This window comes from Myotis nattereri (assembly GCF_964212035.1).
Source record: "Myotis nattereri genome assembly, chromosome: 11".
Classification (NCBI taxonomy): Eukaryota; Metazoa; Chordata; class Mammalia; order Chiroptera; family Vespertilionidae; genus Myotis; species Myotis nattereri.
Genome location: NC_138086.1, coordinates 31,366,697 through 31,387,727, shown reverse-complemented (window position 1 = coordinate 31,387,727; position 21,031 = coordinate 31,366,697). Strand labels below are relative to the sequence as shown.

At 38.3% G+C, this 21,031-nt stretch overlaps 1 protein-coding gene across 4 annotated transcripts in view; it reads right to left on the bottom strand.

Annotated features, from left to right (window-relative positions):
- The window catches only part of AGK (acylglycerol kinase), a 99,823-nt gene that overhangs the window by 18,302 nt on the left and 60,490 nt on the right, over positions 1-21,031 (bottom strand). For all 4 annotated transcript variants that reach the window (XM_081102487.1, XM_081102488.1, XM_081102489.1 and 1 more), the window contains exons 6-11: positions 16,344-16,419; positions 9,915-10,007; positions 7,842-7,874; positions 6,285-6,379; positions 4,035-4,104; positions 1,218-1,297 (exon numbers count right to left, since the gene is read on the bottom strand). In XM_081102487.1, coding sequence (XP_080958613.1) covers positions 1,218-1,297; positions 4,035-4,104; positions 6,285-6,379; positions 7,842-7,874; positions 9,915-10,007; positions 16,344-16,419 — 447 coding nt within the window. The remainder of the gene's footprint in view (positions 1-1,217; positions 1,298-4,034; positions 4,105-6,284; positions 6,380-7,841; positions 7,875-9,914; positions 10,008-16,343; positions 16,420-21,031) is intronic.

Below are 21,031 nucleotides of genomic sequence, written 5' to 3'. Positions count from 1 at the left end.
GCCTCTTTATAGTTTCCTCATACACAGAGCAACTGCAAGGATGGCCTTAGTTGAGGTATTACATAACAAGTGGAATTTTAAAATCCATTTTTCAGAAATCAATCAAAATATTGGCAAGTGTGGGAGATATTCCTAAAGAGGCTGACCTATGGTTGTGTATAACTATCGATCAACACATCTGAAAGCAATTTGTCCTCACCAGACTTTTTCTGGAAAAACTAAGCAATTCCTCTCGGTGAATTGCTGGTATTATTTGACATTACAGATCAAGCACAAGGTACTCCTGGCAGACTTGCAAATAAAAAGATGGGAACTATTAAATAACACAGAGTGTGAAACAACACAGTAACATCTCTGTTGACATTCCACTGTCAACAGGGAACATCATTAGCAGAATAATGAGTGAACAGCAAGAGAAATCTGCAGAGACATTCTGGCAGGAATGCCCATGAAGTGAAAGATAAAAGCTATGTGTGAGATCCATCATAATCCATTCAAACTATACTAAAATTGTAAGCCTGTTTTTAAGAAAAGGTAAAAATCAACACTCAGGTGTGACCTGAGCCTCACACAGCGGCTCCCTGGGTCCCGTCTCAGGAGGCTTCTGCCTGCCTTTCGCTTCCCCATCAAGCAGACAGGATGCAGCCCTTCTCCCAGCCAAGAGTTCCATGTTACACATGAATTTTCCAAAAGTAAATCCATTCCCATTAAAAGCCAGCGATGGCCCTCTAGTCACAGCCCCAACAGGTCTGCTTCTTCCATCTCACAACAGAACCAAGTGGCCACTGTCCTTCTAAGAGGCAGTCATGGTTTCCCAACCTGCCAGCCTTCCAGGGCAGCTCTCAGGGAGTCCTCCGGCCAGGGCTGGGGAAGTGGCTTTGGCCCCAGCCGTGCCTGTCACTTGGTACCAGATAAGCAGGTACAGGGTGACAGGCCATCCGTTCCCCTTCAGTCTAGCGTGAGCCTGAAGCAGTACCTCTAGAAACAGGTCCCCCTCTCCTCCTTGGCCACCACCAAGCCAGCGCGAAGGAAACCCGAACTTCCCCCAACCTTTCAGCACAAGATGCAAACCTCTGACTCTATTAATCATAGATAAGTCAACCTCCAGACCCACCAGATCTATTCCTGGAAGATCAATGTATAGTGACATCTGAGAGACAGGAACAGAATAAAAAGATTTTATAAAAGTCATCGCAATCCATACAGTAATCCTTTACTTGCTAACTTTGACGCCAGCGTCTCTGAAGGATCCCCACCGAAGGCCAGTCATTGCAAACACGGGCTGTTCCTTTTCACCCTGGAAGTAAAACACATTTAATTTAAAGTAATGCTGACAATAACTTGGAACTGTCTACAGTTAAGTACCCAGCGAATGAACATGGCCTACTGTTCATCAAACAAATTCTAAAAGGATGTTCACAATTTAAGAAATCAACTCTGTGAGTGTTCAGGAAAAGTACTTGAATAAAACATACTCTAAATGAAACTAACTTTTATATATTAGAGCTCATAAACCGGCTGGCAAGGGAACATGTTATCATACTTCAGCCTGGAAATTAAGGAGTACTTAACTATTCTGGTTCCTGGACCCATTAGGTGTCGGCTCAGCCAGAACTTCTGCTCTCATGCACCTGCTTGAGCCCAAGAGGATTTGAGCCTGCATCCCCTTTAAAGGGCCAGGGGCTCTCAAGTAAGATCAGAATCCTGGCACACTACAATGTTTCACCTGAATATGTGAAAATACAGCCTGCTACTTGTTGTAATAAGTCAGAACACAAAGTGATTTGGATTTGGTCCAATGCTTTATGGTGAAATATTGCATATACATATTATAATCAGCAAGTTTCTAGTAAGTCAGTGACATAAGCAATGTATAGAAAACATACACAATGGAGCCACCTCTGAGAGTTTATGCTCTGTGATGGACCTTCCTTAAAGTAAGAATAATATACATACCAGGATATATAATAAAATAATTTCCAGTTAATTCCTAGTTACTCTGGAATGCATTATTTCTCGCACATGTACCAAAAGCAGCAAGCTTTTAAATCACTCAATTATTAAGATATATCCAGATTCACCTTCTTGAGTAATAATATTTTTAAATATCTTCATAGAGGCTGATGTGTAGTAACTGCTAGGTTAGAATTTCAGCACAGCCCTCCCATTTTTGTGAGAACAATTTAGCTTTATTATATGCCAAAGACTCAATTGCAACTTAAATCATGTTTATTGTGAACAATGAGGTGGAGAGTCCAGACATCAAGAACAAAGGAAAAGAGGCCGCAAGTTCATGGGTTCGCCAATTGTAAATATGCCTATAGCCTACGCTATGTAACTAATAGCAACATTTTAGGATAGCAGTTCTATTAAGGCATATGTTCCCTTTGCAATTACTAAGTAATCTGTGATATTGTGAGAGTATTTGTTTCCCAACAACCCTTTATCTAATAGTTCTAGCAGCTATTGAGGATCTCAATGACTTCATTGGTGATTACAAAATGGTAATTCTCTCACTCTATCACTCCTTCTGTATTTACAAACTGGCAATTCTTCTGTAATATCACTGTGGACTCTTCATTTTTACTTAATGTATTATAATCCACTGCATTCTACTTCTTTTTGATGTTTCAACTGCCCCAAAATTGGCCAGGTGGGCACCATCAGGCTGTCTTCTATGTCTTTCTGTGCTGCCTCTCTGAGTTTCTGAGTACTTCCTTGCCCTGACTCTGAAAGCCAGCCCTTCACAGAGTCCTGGTAACGCATCTTAGAGACTGGCTTTAGAGACCATATCTGGATGTCAGGATGCTCACTGCTTTGGGTGTTACTGGTTCTAAGCAATATATTTGCATTGCCAGCAAATATATTTCTAAAACAATTCATGAGTTTATCTACAAATCACTCAGCGTGAGACAACCCAATAGAAAATGGGAAATATTGCTCCCATCTAGGATGTAAGAAGTTACAAAGAACGTTGTTCTCATCGTAAAAATGAGGAAAAGCCAGATAATCTAACAAAATCATAATACTTCTTATGCCCACCTGCGGACTGAGACTGCAAGACAACCAAGTAATCTGAATTCCAAAGAATGACAAGCCCCAGCAAAGAACAGACGGGACAAAAGAAGGATTTTAACATTCGCAGAGCATGGGAGGAAGAGGAGGCCACTGTGCAAATAGGTAAGATGAAATCAGGCCCTGTCCTAAGTGCTTTACATTTAGTAGCTCTTTTTATTCCATTTTTTAAAATCCTTACCCGAGGACATGCTTTAAAATAAAATTAATTTGAGAGAGAGAGGAAGGGAGAGGGAGAGAGGGAGAAGGATAGGGAGGGAGGGAGGGAGGGAGGGAGGGAGGGAGGGAGAGAGAGAGAGAGAGAGAGAGAGAGAGAGAGAGAGAGAGAGAGAGAGAGAAACATTGATGTGAGAGTGAAATATTGATCAGTTGCCCACACACATCTCGATTGGGGATCCAACCTGAAACCTGGGTATGTGCCCTGACCAGGACTGGAACCCGCCACCTTTCAGTGCATGGGACGATGCTCCAACCAACTGAGCCACACCAGTCAGAGCTATTAGCTCTTTTAATACTCAGAACAGCCATATGAGGCAGAGAAATACTTGAGGTACAAAGTTAATCAATAAAGAAACTAAAAATAGTGACAAAACTATATTGGGAGGAGATGCAGAGCAATTCTTATGCATAACAAAGAGGCCAAGCGATAAGGTCTAAAATTTATACATCAAAAACTAGTATTGTATACTTAACAGTGCTGAACTGGACACTTAAAAGTGGTTACGATGGTAAATTTTATGTATATTTTTAACACAATTTTTAAAAATAGCATCATAAGCATATTTATTTGTGGTGACTAGAATAAACAGGCAAAATTTTTTTCTCTGGGAAGTTATACTTGGGGTAGGAAAGGGTAAGAAGAGGGACTGCAGTTTTCATGATCTCATTTGAAATGTTACATTTTGTTTTCTTTATGTGTATCACTTTGTTAATATTTTCAAACTCAAGAAAGGACTTACCTTGATCTGCAAGACATCAAGTGGGACTGTCTCTCCTTTTACAATGGCAAGTGTAGCATCAGTAATATGTCTGAAAGATAACAAGGAGGAAATGGTCATGTTGTGAAAAATAAGCAACAGCTCCCCCAACTCTTTCTCCCCCCCCCCCCCCCCCCAGTACTAATAACTGGCTCTGGAAGAAAACACATAGTCCTTCAAAAAACCGAGAACACAGAACAAAGAAGCATAAAAGAACGACTGACACAAAGACAGTGGGAGGCTCTGACACAGCCCCACAGACCTCCCCCTCGGCGCGGTCAGGATGAATCATATCCACTTGCATGGGAGCTGCTAACAAAGTTGGATACAACTTCAGAGACCTTAAAACCCAAGAACATGCACATTCATGCAAATGCTTAGATTATATTCTGGGTTCCTTAGTAAGCAAGTTGGGACTTAAGAAACAACCTATTTTACTTTCTCATATTTCTTTATCGAAATGCCTTTACCCCATTTTTTCCTCCCAATACAGATACTATCTATGAAGTGGATAGCAGTTTAGAAAACAAGATTCAATTCAGGAAACAGCAAGATGCAGTAGCACAAGTTTAGATGACCCAGAACATGTTCATTGTGAAGGAAGTCAGTAGGAAGGGTCAGTCACTGTACGTGTTCTGCGTAGTAGTTAGCACACTGAGAGGGTTTAGGAAGTGCTTGAGAGGCTGACCTTAACAACAAATGTTGCAACTATAAAAAAAGGCCTTCCTATATTAATACTTTTTTCAAAACTGCTTGGCAGAAGACAGCTAAAACGCAACCTAAATTTATTCTCCAGCAACAACTGCCAAGTTCTAAACAGATCAGCACTGTAGCACATTACAGCTATTTTTTAATGATAATTTACCTGCAATCTTCCAATCCAAGATTCCTCCCACACTAATTGTGGGACAACACATTTTGACAACAGTACAAAAAGCAAAGCCTGTTCTTCCCAATAGCCTCAGGCATCTGCCATGTGCAGAGGCCCACCTGATTCTGAACCCAGGGCAGACTGACTTAATTACCTAAGAGCCCTGTGGTGTGCTCTAAATTATGTTTCCTCAATCTTTAAATAGAGCTAGAGGCAGCAACATAATAACTACAGGAAAATCAGCTCCCAAAGCCGAAGGCTACGAAGACCTTCAGGGTGGCCGCGCTGGGCACAAACTGGCTTTTGGACAGGCAAGGGTTCTCCAAGGACACGGCTCCCTCCTGATGGGTGACATGTTCGAGAATGTTGGCTCTGCAGTTCAATAGTCACTACTGATACAAAGGAAAGACTAGCTCTCTACAGCGACCAAAACCTAAACCAGGTGGGATTTATGTTGGGTAAACAAAACTGTTCGAGTAATTCATTGCCACATCTACTGCCCCAGAAATTCTAAACGGGGAATGAAAAGACAGTGAACTGAAATGGGCTTCAGAATGACTGTGAGGAGCTAAACATTCCCTATTAGTTAAGGTTTGACACGCAAGCAATGTTTCAATGAAGGCTCTGATATGTCTATGTTTATGTCTAGTGTTTGATATGTGAACCCAGGTTTTATAAAAATAGAGAACATATAGAATGAAAGATGTAAGATGACTCCTAAAATTACAATAGCAAAAATAAATCCACAAAACAAGCCTAATCAAAATCCCAAAGAAAAAAATTAAAAGAAAATCACCTGATTATCATTATTGTTACTGATTCTAAATGGTTATAATAACCAGAAACATCATAAGATCTTAATTAAGTCATTCAAAAAATATTCATCAGCTGACTGCCCCTCAGGTGTCACCAAGCTTATGGTAAAGGTCAGGCAACTGACCGTGAGAGCCTGGGAACCATCTGCTCCAGTTCATATTAATCCCTAATTCAAACCTCAAACTCATGATTCCTATCTCCTCGGAAGGCAAGGGCTTTTTTACACAATGCTTTGGATAAAAATGAACAATAACAATTTGCCCGACTCCTGCAATTTAATTTAGACATTAGGGCTACACCACTCCCTCTGCCTGCTTTATTCATACACCTTCCACGTCAGGCATTCCCCAAAGGATGTGACTATATTTCATTGTTTTAGCTACTTATACAATCAAGATAATGAAGCCAAGGCTACTGTTCCATTTCACAAGGGACTTGCTATTTGTCATCGGATATACCTAAAGCAAACAACACAAATATCATATCCGACAGGGTAACTGCCCATCCCCAGGCTCACTCAGCCACAGCCCACATTGTCAACCTACTGGACTTTGTTTCCACTTTCGGCAAAAAGGGTCTGACTCAAAGTGCTGGTCTGCCCCAGTGGGATAAATCCGATGGGAATCCTGCTGAAGGCAGCCTGGGAGAAAGAAGAGGAAATGTTATTGTTATGGTCAGAAAAGCAGGCTGAACAGAGAGGCACAGATGTGTCTCCTATGAGACAAGTAACGAAGTGACCTGGGCCTGCCTTCCTGTCTCCCTTCCTAGGCCCTGGACCAGCAATCGGGCCATGCCTGGAGCAATTCCTAAAAGGAGGCAGTCCAGGAAAATGACAGGACTTTGAATTTGAAAGAAATACTTTGGTGCTCATTACTAGCAACTACTTTAAAGAAATCTGGTAAAAAAAAGAAGGGTTTTAAAGATACCAGATGAATGCACAATTGTGACAGTGTGTTATGTTGTCACATTATTTGAAAAAGTTGCAGATAAAATTCAACTAAAAATATCTAACATATGTACAGTAGCCAATGATAGGGAAAGTACTTTATAAACTATCTCAAGTATAACTAGGGCAAAGGGGATCAGCAAGTTTGTGTAGCAGAAAGTAATGGCACAGCCACTGAATTAAATGCCACAAACAAAGACACACTGTAAGGCGTAGCAGTGGTTCTCAACCTTCTGGCCCTTTAAATACAGTTCCTCAGGTTGTGACCCAACCATAAAATTATTTTCGTTGCTACTTCATAACTGTAATGTTGCTACTGTTATGAATCATAATGTAAATATCTGATATGCAGGATGGTCTTAGGCGACCCCTGTGAAAGGGTCGTTCGACCGCCAAAGGGGCCGCGACCCACAGGTTGAGAAACACTGCCCTAAAGACTATGTTGAAGATGATCTATTATTATTGCCAAAGGGACCAGGAAGGGTCTTCTTTCTTGTTATTTGCAAAATATGTTAAACTGCTGTAGAAAAATGTTTAAAATAATGTCACAAACATTCATACACCCACCACCCAGACTTACCAAATGCTACTTTTTGCCATGTTTGCTTCAGATGTTTTAAGAAGTAAAATGATACAGAAATAACTGCAGTTGCTTCTGGTCCTATTCTCTCTCACTCGCTCTCAGAGGAGGCTGTTGTCCCAAGGGTGTGATGCCTTTCCATCGTGTTGTTACTCTTTCGCTACATAAGGCATCCACCAACATAGATCTGTTTTCTACATTTTAAAACTTTGCAGAGATGCATAATGTGCTTTGGCAGCCTGCCTTTTTTACTTAACATTTTTTAGATTTCGCCATGTAAATATTTATTTATAAAGGAATCCTCTGAAAAAGATTGTATAAAAAGTTGTATGTTTTAAACAACTCCTGGTGAAAGCTGTTGGATACTCTGGATTCCCAAAGCAGGTAAGTCCGCCGCAGGCTAATAAATGTGTCCGAGGACACAGGCAGCCCCGCGCGTCTTTCTAAAATCCAAGGACCCACACTTGTGCTGCCTTAAAATACAAAATGGGGAAAAATGTAAACGAAGGAAGTGAAGAGATATAAAAAGAACAGAAACATAAAAGTAAAATGCAATGACTCTTCTTAAAAGCTCACCTCATCTGCTCTTCGAAGAACTCCAGTAACAACCTACAAATGTTACAGAAAAATTATGAACAACATGTATTTCCTTTATCATAAAAGAACTGGATTCAATTTTCATGGACCACAAACTTCTTCCTGTTTTCTTCCTAGAAACTATGTCAAAAGCTGCATTGGCTACTGAAACACACGGTATTCTCTAATCGGATCAGAGCTAACTTAAATTTTATTCTTGATCGAAGGCCCATAGTACAATCAAGACTAAGATACAATAATTAATTTTTTAAATATATTTTTATTGATTTCAGAGAGGAAGGGAGAGGAAGAGCGAGATAGAAACATCAATGATGACAGAGAATCATTGATTGGCTGCCTCCTGCACGGCCCACACTGGGGATCTAGCCTGCAACCCAGGTATGTTCTCTGACCAGGAATCAAATTCTGACCTCCTAATTCATAGGCTGATGCTCAACCATTGAGCCATGCTGGCCACACTCAGTTAAAATAGCTATAAAATCTCCACATTATATTAGCAAAATTATGTTTTAGTTCTAGAATATGGGTCTAAATGTGTGCTCACATCAACTGTATACAAGAGCCTAGTCTGTCACAGTGAAGTGCACATATAGGAAACACAACCTGTGGCTACACTCCGAGATGCCTGCTCTCCACAAATGTTTCTCACTGATGAAGGTAAAGACACAAGGGATAGTAGTCCCTCTAAGAAAAGATACTTTTTATTTCAATTTTTACATAATTTATTTTTCATTTTAAAACTATAGTACATATGTCTTGTAAAAACAGAAAAATACCTGAAGAAAACATACTTCCTCATAAACCCACTATGCAGAATAACCATCATTAGTCAGTCATTTATATTTTGGTACATTGCCCTCATATTCCTTTTTTATCAGGGCATATTTTTATGACTGGGTCATACCAAATGCACAATTTGGTGTGTTTCTTAAAAAGATTCTGTAAAGTAAAGGCTAATGCCCATCTTCTCCTTTCATCTCCTGCCTGACTGCATTCTAGGATTAAATGGGGCTGTCAGGAGGTCTCCTTCATTCTTTGTTGGCATGCTATCAGTATTCTTCACACTTCATTAAAAAGCCATAAAAACAATTACAAGACCATTAGCACAACCTTTTAAAAAGAAGCTTACTAAGGCTCACATAATTGTTGAGTCAAACATAGGACAACTCTGGCCAGTGTGGCTCAGTGGGAGAGTATTGTCCCATGCACCAAAAGGTCTTGGATTTGATTCCATTAGGGCACATGCCTGGGTTGTGGGCTTGATCCCCAGTAGCAGGCATGCAGGAGGCAGCTGATCTGTTTCTCTCATCGATGTTTTTCTCTCTCTCCCCCTCTCCCTTCTTCTCTCTCTAAAATCAATAAAGACACAGTTAAAAAAACAAACACATAGGACAGTGCCCTGTCTGCGGCGAGCTCCCGATTCCTGAACACCGATGAAACCACCGAATGGAGCAGAGAAGAGGTGTAGCTGTGAACTGTACACAGGATGGGAAGGTGAGTGGAAGGGCTGCCTGTGCCAGGCTCTCGAGGAGTTTCCAATATATAATGGAGGGTCTAGTCTATTGCTCAGAAAAGAAGAGCAGCTCAGGCTTCCTGTCCTTATCGGACCAAAGTAAGCACTAAGGATACGGAACTAGAGAACAAAGGCAGATGCATACGTATGAACATGGAGACCTCTGCTCCTAATGTGTCTCAGGAGATGAAACATGTGATAGAAATGAAGTGACAATGGACAGACACCTCTTTTAAAGGAATCTTTCTTTTATAAGAAACTTTCCTCATCACTGAAATTACAATTGCCATAACAGTCTTCAGAATATAAAAAGCTTACCGTACCCACCACCATTTTGTTTCCTATTCTATTCAATTTTATCAGACTAAAAAAAACAGTGCATGAGAAAAAAGTAATGATATACTTGTGTCAGAAACAATCCCCACAAATGGATTACAAAGAAATAATTTCCTTAAATTATAACCACTGTATGCCACTGCTCTAAGATCAACTTTCTGTCTCCCTCGCCCAAATGGTTTCACACAGGAAAAGGGCCATACCTCCTGCAATGTTCCATCTCCTCCGGCAACGATGATCACGTCTGTGTTTTCCATCAGTTCCAGCAGTTTCTTGGCCTGGCCCTCATAATCTGTCTGAAATACAAAGGAAGCCTTGGGTCAATTTATTATCCTAGGGCCACTGGTGAAAGGCTAAAAAATACAGGTTATTAAATACATTGAGTATTTTCTTAAATTCTACATAATTGATAGACATGAAACACTAAATAGCTAACAAAGCAACTCTGTACAGTTTTTATAGTTTCTACCTTTAGAACTGGAAGGGACCTCAGAAACCACCCAGTCAGCTCCTTACTTGATTTATCTGTTAACAAAAAGCTCATCAGAGAACCCATTTCCAGTCCAGTGCAGTCTATGACATCATTTACCAGTGCCTTTTATCTGAAAGCAGGAAGTGCAAGTGCAAATATGAAGCAAATGGGATGAAAAGAGCACAGATTTGGGAGCCCAAGTGACCTAGATTAAGTCTCAACTCTGCTACTTTTTAGCTGAGTAGCCTCAAACTCTCAGATCTTAATTTCCTAATCAATGGAAGTATGTGTGTTAGGAGAGGGGATAATCATAGCTTCCCCATAATGCCATTGTAAAGCAACTAGCAAAGTAACTGCTCATACCTGATACTGTACTAAATCAAAGGGGGTTATTATTGTACATAGGAACATTGTACATAAAATACAGGTGTGACTCAAATTAGTCAAGACGCACCTAGGCATCACCATTTTTATTGATAATATTTATCTCAGATACATATGCAGACTTAATGGACCATCTAAGCCACCACCTCTAAAACCAAACATTGAATTTTAATAGACATAGTGCAACTAATGCTAAAATAAGGAAATACTCCCTCCATCTGACACTATACTAGACTAATAGGTAAAAATTAAAGATTTGGATTTCAGAGAGACTATAAAGCACCTGAGCCAATAAGTCAGTAAACACAAAGGAAAAAGGAAGTCCCTAAACTAACACCATTAATTTTATGATGAATGTTCCTACTTTTATTCTAAAAATTGGAATGACTGGTTTTATAATTATATATTTTCAAATATTTCATTAAAAAATATGCCAATCCTAATTAAAAGGATGGTTTGTGAGCACCCCGAAATGGGTGATCATTGGGAATGAGCATGGGTTGGCTAAGAGTGACGCATTTCAGACTCATGCTCATCTCTGACAGGTCACTAGATCCATAGATCTGGGAAACTAGACAGACATTATAACTGGTTTTCAGCAAGGCACCTGGCAAGCTATTTAACAATATCCTTGGAGACAAGGTGGGAAAATATGGAAATAATATGTTAGAATACAATTAAATTAGATACCAGTCTAGGCTCAAAGTGAGATGCTCAGAGAAGCAACATCAAAGTGTAGGTAGAGTCTTAGTGACAGCTCTTTAGGGTTCTCCCTTCAGCATCTTCCTATACAACACTGTATCAACAATGGATGCAAATTATAATTTACTGAATTCGAAAGTAATACAAAGTTGATAATCTTGCCCCTCCTTCTTTGTCCAACCTCACCCTCTCTCCCTGTCTCTCCTGGTTCATTCCACTCCAACAACAATGGCCTCCTTACTCGCACTCAATCACCCAAGCACACTCCCGCCTTGACTATGCAGTCTGCTCGGCCTGGACTCTTTCCCTCTTTGAGCAGCTGCATGACTCACTCATTCCCTTCAGGTCTCTGTTCAACTGTCATCTTATCCGACGGGCCTTCCTTGGTATTCTGCACTAAACTAACATCCCTATTACTCCTGGTCTCTTTACCCTGCTTGATTTTTCTCCTTGGCATTTATCATCATTGGAAAAATCTTGTGTTTATTTGTATGTTTCTTTTCTGCATCCTTTCCTTTCACACTTTGAATGGAAGCTCTCTGAGGACAGACAGGGCTTACCTAATAGGAGGCACTCAATAAATATTTGTAAAAAAAGTACAGGCAGGAAAAAGCCAAAGTGCAAAAAGATCTTGACAGATTTAACAGACCATAATTTAAAAGGTTACATGAACAGGGATAACACATTTGAGGCTCTGATCTTAAGATGAAAATTCCAAATGCACCAAAGAGGAAAGATAAAAAGTGGCATAATGATGCAAAAAGATGAATCAACACATTAACCTCACACTTTTCCTAAAAATTAACTCAAAATGGGTTGTAAACTTAAATGTAAAAGAAAACTATATAACTTCTAGAAAATTGCACAGGAGAGGATCTAGATCAGCGGTTCTCAACCCCTTTGGGGGTCGAACGACCCTTTCACAGGGGTCGCTTAAGACCATCGGAAAACACATATATAATTACATATTGTTTTTGTGATTAATCACTATGCTTTAATTATGTTCAATTTGTAACAATGAAAATACATCCTGCATATCAGATATTTACATTATGATTCATAACAGTAGCAAAATTAGAGTTATGAAGTAGCAACGAAAATAATTTTGTGGTTGGGGGTCACCACAACATGAGGAACTGTATTAAAGGGTCGCGGCATTAGGAAGGTTGAGAACCACTGATCTAGATAATCCTGGGTTTGGCAATGAGTTTTTAGATAAATCAACAAAAAGCAAGATCTATGGGAGAAAAATAGACAAGTTGGACTTTCTTAAAATTAACAACTCTGCTCTGGGAAAAACACTGTTAAGACAATTACAAAACAGCTTTACAAGACTGTATAAGAGAAAATATTTGCAAAACACATATCTGATGACTTGTATTCACAATATACAAAGAACTCTAGAAATCAACAGTAAGAAAACAAACAAAAAACAAGAGCAAAAATCTGAACAAACATCACACCAAAGAAGATATACAGATGGAAAATATACAAATGAAAATATGGCCAAGACTGGTTTGGCTCAGTGGATAGAGCGTCAGCCTGCGGACTGAAAAGTCTCAGGTTTGATTCCGGTCACGGGCATGTACCTTGGTTGCTGGCACATCCCCAGTGGGAGGTGTGCAGGAGGCAGCTGATCAATGTTTCTCTCTCATCGATGTTTCTGACTCTCTATCTCTCTCCCTTTCTCTCTGTAAAAAATCAATAAAAATATTTTTTTAAAAAAAGAAAAGAAAATATGGTCAATATTGTATGTAACCCACTTTTGCCCTCCCTTGAACATACATTCCCATTAGAATGGCTACAACCCAAAACACCGACAACACAAAATGTTTACAAAGACACAGAGCTATAGGAAATTTCATTCATTGCTGGTGGGAATGCAAAATGGTACAGCCACTTTGAAAAGGCAGTTTGGCGATTTCTTTTTCTTTTGAGGGGGGAATTTTTATGAGTTTTTTTGAGTCAAACTGATGACATGCTGGGAAGCAAGACCCTAAATGCTCCCCGGCAGTTTCTTACAAAGCTAAGCACACTCTTACCATACAATCCCGCAAATGCCCTGTTAGGTATTTACCCCAGTGAGCAGAAAACATGTCCACAGAAAAACCTGCACATGAATGTTTATAGCGGCTTTATTCATAATTGCCAAAATTGGAAGCAACCATTCAGTAAGTGAATGGATAAACAAACTGTTGTACATCCATACAATGGAATATTATTCAGTGATAAAAAGAAATGAGCTATTAAACCATGAAAAGAAAGGCCAGTAAGGAGCCCAGGCTAGACCAGCAAAAGAACAGCTCTGACCAAGACTCATCAGCAGAAAAATAGTTGTCCAGGCAGTTTGTTATATAGCAATAGATAACTACTATAGAAATAAATCTAAATAAATCAACAATTATAATAATTGTTAATGGATTAAGTGGCCTAGTCAAAAGCCAAAAAAATTGATTTTTGAAATATCCTGTTTTGCACCTTTACAAATGGTGCATCTAAAACATAAGGATACAAAAGGATGAAAGTAAAGAGATGTAAAAATTATGCCAGGCAAAAACTAGCCAAAGTAAGCTAGTACAATTACTACTAATAACAGGTAAGACAGACTATGGCAAAAAGCAGGATTAGTGCCAAAGAGAGTCACTCTATGATAGGATCAAAATGTAAGGAAAATAAAATAATCTGAAATTTGAGTGCATATACTAATAGTCTCAAAATACAAAAAGCAAAAATTGACAAAACCATGTCATGAAATAGACAAATCCACAATTATAATAGGAGATTTCTAATACCTCTCTCTCTGAATAACCTATAGCTAAACAGAAGAAAAAATCAGCAAGGACATAGATTTGAGGCACACAATAGATTTGACTTAACGGACACATATACAGAATATGCTCTCCAGTAACTGATATAAATTCTTTTTAGGCATACATGAGACATTTATGAAAACAAACCACATGCTAGGCCACAAAACAAGTCTCAACAAATTTTAGAATACTGGAATTTATAGACTATACTCTTTGACAAAAATACCAATAAAGTCAGAAATCATTAGCAAAAAGATTTGGAAAAACTTTAAATTTGGAAATTTAAAAACATGCCTTCCTAATTCATAGGTCAAACAAAAATCATGATGAAAATCAGAAAATACTTAGCAATGAAAATATTACACATCAAAACTTCTAGGATGCATCCCAGTCAGCGTAGCTCAGGAGGTCACAGTTCGATTTCCAGTCAGGGCACATGCCTGGGTTTCAGGTTCAATCCCCAGTGTGAGGTATGCAGGAGACAGCTGAGCAATGATTCTCTCTCATCATTGATGTTTCTATTTTTCTCTCCCTCTCTCTTCCTCTCTGAAAGCAATAAAAATATGTTTTAATAGAACAAAAACTTCTAGGATGCAGCTGAATTATGGTACATTTATAGCTTTCAATGTATATAGCAGGACAGAAGGGTAAAATTAATAAAAATAAACATCCACATTAAAATGTCAAAAAAGGACAGCAGAAAAAAAAATCCAAAGAAAGTAGAATGAAGGAAACAATAAAGATAAATTAGATATTAATGAAACAAATGAGAGGATCAACAAGCCAAAAGATGGTTCTTGGCAAGGATTAAACTGACACACCTCTCACAAAACTACTGAGAGAAAGAAAAAAAAGAGGGGACAAATTATATTAAGCATGAAAATGAGATAGTACAGATGTTACAGAAATCTAAAAGTTTAAAAGAGGATATTATAGATATTATATATAGAAGTTTTTGTTCTATTAAGATATATTTTTATTGCTTTCAGATATTATGAACTCAATTCCAATTAATTTGAAAACACTGATGAAATGAACAAATTCCTTGAAAAACTTACCTTTCCAAAATTAATTCAAGAAACAGAACTTGAGTTCTTCTAGAGCCATTAAATAAATTTAATACAGCCAAAACCGGTTTGGCTCAGTGGATAGAGCGTCGGCCTGCGGACTGAAAGGTCCCAGGTTCGATTCCGGTCAAGGGCATGTACCTGGGTTGCGGGCATATCCCCAGTTGGAGATGTGCAGGAGGCAGCTGATCGATGTTTCTCCCTCATCGATGTTTCTAACTCTCTATCTCTCTCTCCCTTCCTCTCTGTAAAAAATCAATAAAATATATTAAAAATAAATAAATAAATAAATTTAATATAAATAAATAAATCCCCAAAGAAAGCTCCAGGCTCAGACAGTTTTACTTGTGAGTTCAAACAAACATTCCAGGAACAATACTAGTGTCAAGTAAACATTCTATGATCTCTAATACACAGAGTATGCACTACAGAGACTTAAATAAATGTTAGTTTTTTTCCCCCCAACCCTGTTCCTCCATCATGGAGGCAGACAACTTAGTCTCAGATAAGCTAGAGAAGAGAGTTCACCATGAAATGGTAAATCGGACTAAATGACCTTTTACGTTGTTATTTAATGAAAGCGTGTAATGTTAAAAATAGGTTCTTCATAGACTTAGCAATATGGTAACAGTGATTTTCATCAAATATGCACTCCTTATACACACCACACACATATCACTTTAAAAAGTCAACAAAAATGGAGTCTTTAAGCATCTTCTGAGACAACACAATTCCCTCAAACTTATTTTTGTCACCTGTTTTTCTTACCTAAATCTTGCAAATTCTGAAGCTTTACCATTTAAAATTCCTCCCCAGAGATAATACCTCATCAGAGAAAAAATGTTTACCTGTCTATGGAACTAGCAAAAAATTAAATTAATTACTCAGATTTGCAGGGGTTTTTTGTTTTTTGGAAAAAACACGCTATTTTCATCTTCTAAGAGATAATAATTCCACGTCCTATCTTCACATGAAAGGAAATCAAGCTTATGCCTCCATCTAATCCTTTTCTAAAGATGAAAAGCTGACAATGCTTTATAAAAACAAAATTGCCTTAATTATCAGAACAAGTACACAACATTGATTGCTCTGCTCTTGTCGTAAGTGGTAAGTGATTTCTGCAAACAAGTCAGGAGAAGAGGCTATGTTACAAGGAGTAGGAGCTGGGATCAAGTCGGCACTCTGGAGCAGTCTCACCTTAACGACAGTCACATCCATGCCAGATAAGTGCAAAATTGGGGCAGCATTTTTTTCAAACAGAGTTCTTGCTTTGCTGTAGACAAAGGGAAAAATATAAAAATTTTATCGTGAGTTCTCAAGAGGACGAACAGGAAGCCCAACCACCTTCTCTTGTGTAGAACAAGAAATAGACTAGGGAAGAAACACTGTTCAAATAACAATGAGAAACGAGTTTCTACTGATAGAAACATAGAGTCTCTCACTCAGGGGCCTCAGAAGTTTACTGTTTGTCTAATACAATAAGCTCTTATCCATTTGGGATGCCTCAGTTTATGGTCGTTCCTCTAGAGCAGGGGTGGTAAATATCTGGCCCATGAGCCATTTGGTCTGGCTCTGCCAAGGCATTAGAGGTGAGTTAATTAAATGTTTGACCAACTCTATAATAGGCTAATTTTTAAGTTGATAATTTCGTATGGCCCACAAATGATATTATAAATATCCAAATGGCCCTTGGCAGAAAAAAAGTTCCCCACCCTTGCTCTAGAGAAGAAAGTACATGGGATATGGCTCCACTGAGGAAGCAATGTTTGATTCATTCAACAAGTATTTATTGAGTACCTACTATGTGCTAGACAGGTGTAGGAGCTGGAGAGACCACATGAAAAAGCAGACAAAAATACTTGTAACTTAAGTATAATGTATTAAGTCCTCAAGGAGCTTATTAATATTCCAGTGGTAGAAGGCAGAGAATGTATTTACTGTAACATTTTTCATATGCCCCAAGGGAACAGAGTGAACCAAACAGAATATTGCTTAATTCTAACCCAGTGGACATAACCTTTGGGGAAGAAGCACATCATTTGTAACAATTCCAAATATTATATCCATTTCTTAAGTCTTAAACTGCAGTAAAATCCCTGGAGAAAGAGCAAAATGTTTTTCCACGAGGACCAAATTTCTGCTGGAACAGAGAAAGTTAGAAATTGTCTAACTACAGGATAATCAGCAGCTTGCCCCAAACTTCCAGGCACCATCATGCCCTTCTGTGTGTTAACCAGCACTATGTACACACCTGTCTTGGGAACTTTCACAGCAAATGACGACTAGTGAATTGCAAGAGAATCTTCAGGACTAGGCTTGAAGCCTTGCAAAAACAGACACCAAACCTTATGCGTCCCCAAATTCCCTAGCCTCCAAGAGTAAATATGTTCTACCTGTCTGGCACAGGTAGAACATATTTAATAAGTATCTAATGAGTTAATAAACAAATGAATGAATAAACCTGTCCAAAAAATGCAGACCTGTAAATTCTGAGGAAAAGGAAATGACATGATTGTGATGTCTTTAACAAGAGCAACAGTTACAAAGCACTTAGAAGAGTCTGTGTATTTTAGAAGTCTCATACACAGCATTCCAATAGTGACTCTTGTCCAAGTCATGCCAGGATTCGAAAACGCCTAGGAATCAAAGGATGCAGAAGTTGCAGAAAGTCCCCAATTGCATAGTCTCAAAGTTGAATAAAATCCCTGGAGAAATGTTTGGGTGAAAGACAGGTCAACTTATTAGTACTTTCAAAACAGTCAACTAGCCCTAGCCAATTTGGCAGAGTGGATAGAGTGTTGGCCTGGGGACCAAAAGGTCCCAGGTTTGATTCCAGTCAAGGGCACATGCCCAGTTGTAGGCTTGATCCCCAGTGGGGGGACTTGGAGGAAACAGCCGATCCATGATTCTCTCTCATCATGGATGTTTCTATCTCTCTCTCTCCCTCTTCCTTCCTCTCTGAAATCAATAAAAATTTTAAAAAATTCAACTAGCCAAACATCTAACTTTTACATCCACATTACTCAGCTCTCTTTCAAAACAAATTTTTTTTTTTAACCAGTGATGCATGCTTTAACTTTCTAGACTACGTTTTATACTTTCTAGAAAGAGATGCAGAGGTAGCCAGTGAGGAACATGTATAGACCAAACTCAACATCCTCTACACTAAAGAGAATAACCACCAAGGAGACAGAACACAAAACCGTTCCTATTATGAATTAAAGGAAATTGAGAAGCTTGGATACAAGAACCATTCAAGAGAATCTCTCAAACCAAGGGCCTAATTGTGCAGGTAAAAAGCAAATTAAACAAATGTCCCCTATCTTTACTGCTGCTCTGAATGCTTAAGAGAATGAACAGGAAAAACTAAATGGAAGTTTCTCCTTCCCAGCTCACCATTTCTGGGCCTAAACCGGACAATAATGGCTGAGGCAGTGATAATGCAAATATTTCTCCTTCCTGGGGTGCTTTCATTACTAGAGTGATGAGAGAATTTCTGCTGGAAGTGGACTGGATCTAACTCTGAGAAGCAAAACTCTGGAGAAGTCTCAATCTGCTATATTCATCATTACAGAAAATCTGTAAACTCCTTTATGTTGGCTTAAGAAGTAAGACTGGAACATTTGGACTTTATTCACGCTTTTATGTGATGCTATGGGTACGGAAAATTTCTGAAATAAAAGTGAAGACATTTTTTCCCCTTCTAATGTTCCATATAAAAGGTTGAAAAACAGGTGCTACCAGTAAGAAATGCATTATTTATTATATAATTAAGGGTGAGATAGCACCGGAAATAAAAACTTTATATACTTGTAGCAATTTCCAAGTTCACACATGCACAAAAAAAGAATTACTCCTTAATGTATTATTTATTAATGCTAAACACACAGTCATCTTATTTCTTAAAGCTCTTATATACTTTTAAACCAGTACTACATGATGAAATAGCTACACAAGAAGTTATTAATTATGTGTCAGAGCAGAGTCAAGATGACAAAAAGAGTGCAATTTTGGTGAAAGCTTTAAAGAGATGCTGGAGAGTTCCAGAGTGGCTGCTTCCTAGGCTGTGCAGGGATTCGCCTGCTAAAGGGACCGTGACTTTAGGAGAGAAAGCCTTTCCTTAGCCTCATCCTTAGAGAAAAATGTTACACTTTTAAAACAATAATCTACCTTTAAAAAATGCAAATACATTTATATGTAAAAATGTAAACGGACCTAAAAATAGTTTTAATTTTTAAAAAATGCACGTATCTCTTAGAAGCAGAAACTCAAAATAACTGATTATACCTCAAAAATATATTGCCATATATTTTCCTTCATCAGAATTAGCAAGTTGCTAACTTACTAGGTTTCTAAGGGAATAGGACCTAGAATAGTTCAAGGAGGCAGTAGGAAAGGGTGCAAGGACTTTCAGGAAGGGTGGGAGAGCAAAGTAGAGAATGTTGTGAACCCAGCCTGCAGGTAAATAACAACAGCAGCAGCTTATATTCCTTTTATCCATGCTTACTGTGAAATGGAAATAAGCCAAACACTTCAAAGGCATCATTTCATTTAATCTAAAGGCACCTATATATATGTAATTTTATATGGGATGGCTATTCTCCCATTTTACAAATGAGTAAACTGAGCATTTAAATTAAGTAGCTCCCACAGTATCACACAGCAGAAAAGAGTCTACAGATCTGATCCTTCAAACCATGAAACCCACCGAGTTCTGTGGCATTCTGACACAGACCACCAATGACCACTCAGTTATTGTTGTGTTGTGTTAGGACCTGTTCAATTATTGGTATTATTTAGTAATGTTGTTAAACAAGAATGATCAATAGGCATTATGACTGGTGTGTTTATGGGGAAGGAAGTGGCTTTAACGATGTCAGGCAAATAGGGTTCAATTAGGCAGAGCAATGGAGTCAATTTCAACAATCGGTAGGTAAATATCTTAAGCTGCTGAATTAAAAGAAGGCATGACTTGTCCTCATACCTGTGAAGCCGCACTCCGTCCCAAGAAATTACTAGAGAAGCTTATTTCAGAAACCAAAAGCCTTTCCTCTAAGATCAGGAATAAAACAAGGATGTCCACTCTCACCACTTCTTTTCAGCATAACACTGAAGTCCAAGCCACAGCAATCAGACAAGACAAAGAAATTAAAGGCATACAAAATGGAAAGTAAAACTCTCATCATTTGCAAATGACAATATACTACATATAGAAAAGTTGAAAGACTCCACCCAAAAACTGTTAGAACTAATAAATAGCTTTAGTAAAGTTGTAGGACACAAAATCAATATATTGAAATCTATTGCATTTCTGTACACCAATAATGAATAAGAAAAAATAAGAAATCAATCCCATTCACAATTGCATTAAAAAGTATAAAATACCTAGGACTAAATTTAACCAGAGGTGAAAGACCTGTATACCAAAAAACTAAAAGAAGTTGGAGAAAGAAATTAAACAAGATACAAATAAATGGAAGGATATACCTTACCTTACTCATAAATTGAGAAGATTAATATTGTTAAACTATCCTTACTACCTAAAGTAATATACAGATTCAATTCAATCCCTATTAAAATACCAATGGCATTCTTCTCAGAATTAGAACAACTAATCCTAAAATTTATATGGACCCACAAAGACCCCAAATAACCAAAGAAATCTTTAAAAAGAACAAAGTGGGAGGTATCATGCTCCCTGATATAAAACTATACTAGAAAGCTACAATAATCAAAACAGTACGGTGCTAGCAAAAAAAAAAAAAAAAAAAAAAAAAAAAGGCATACAGACCAATGGAACAGAACTGAGAGTCCAGAAACAAGCCCACACATATATAGACAATTAATTTTCAACAAAGGAGCCAAAAACATACACTGGAGAAAGG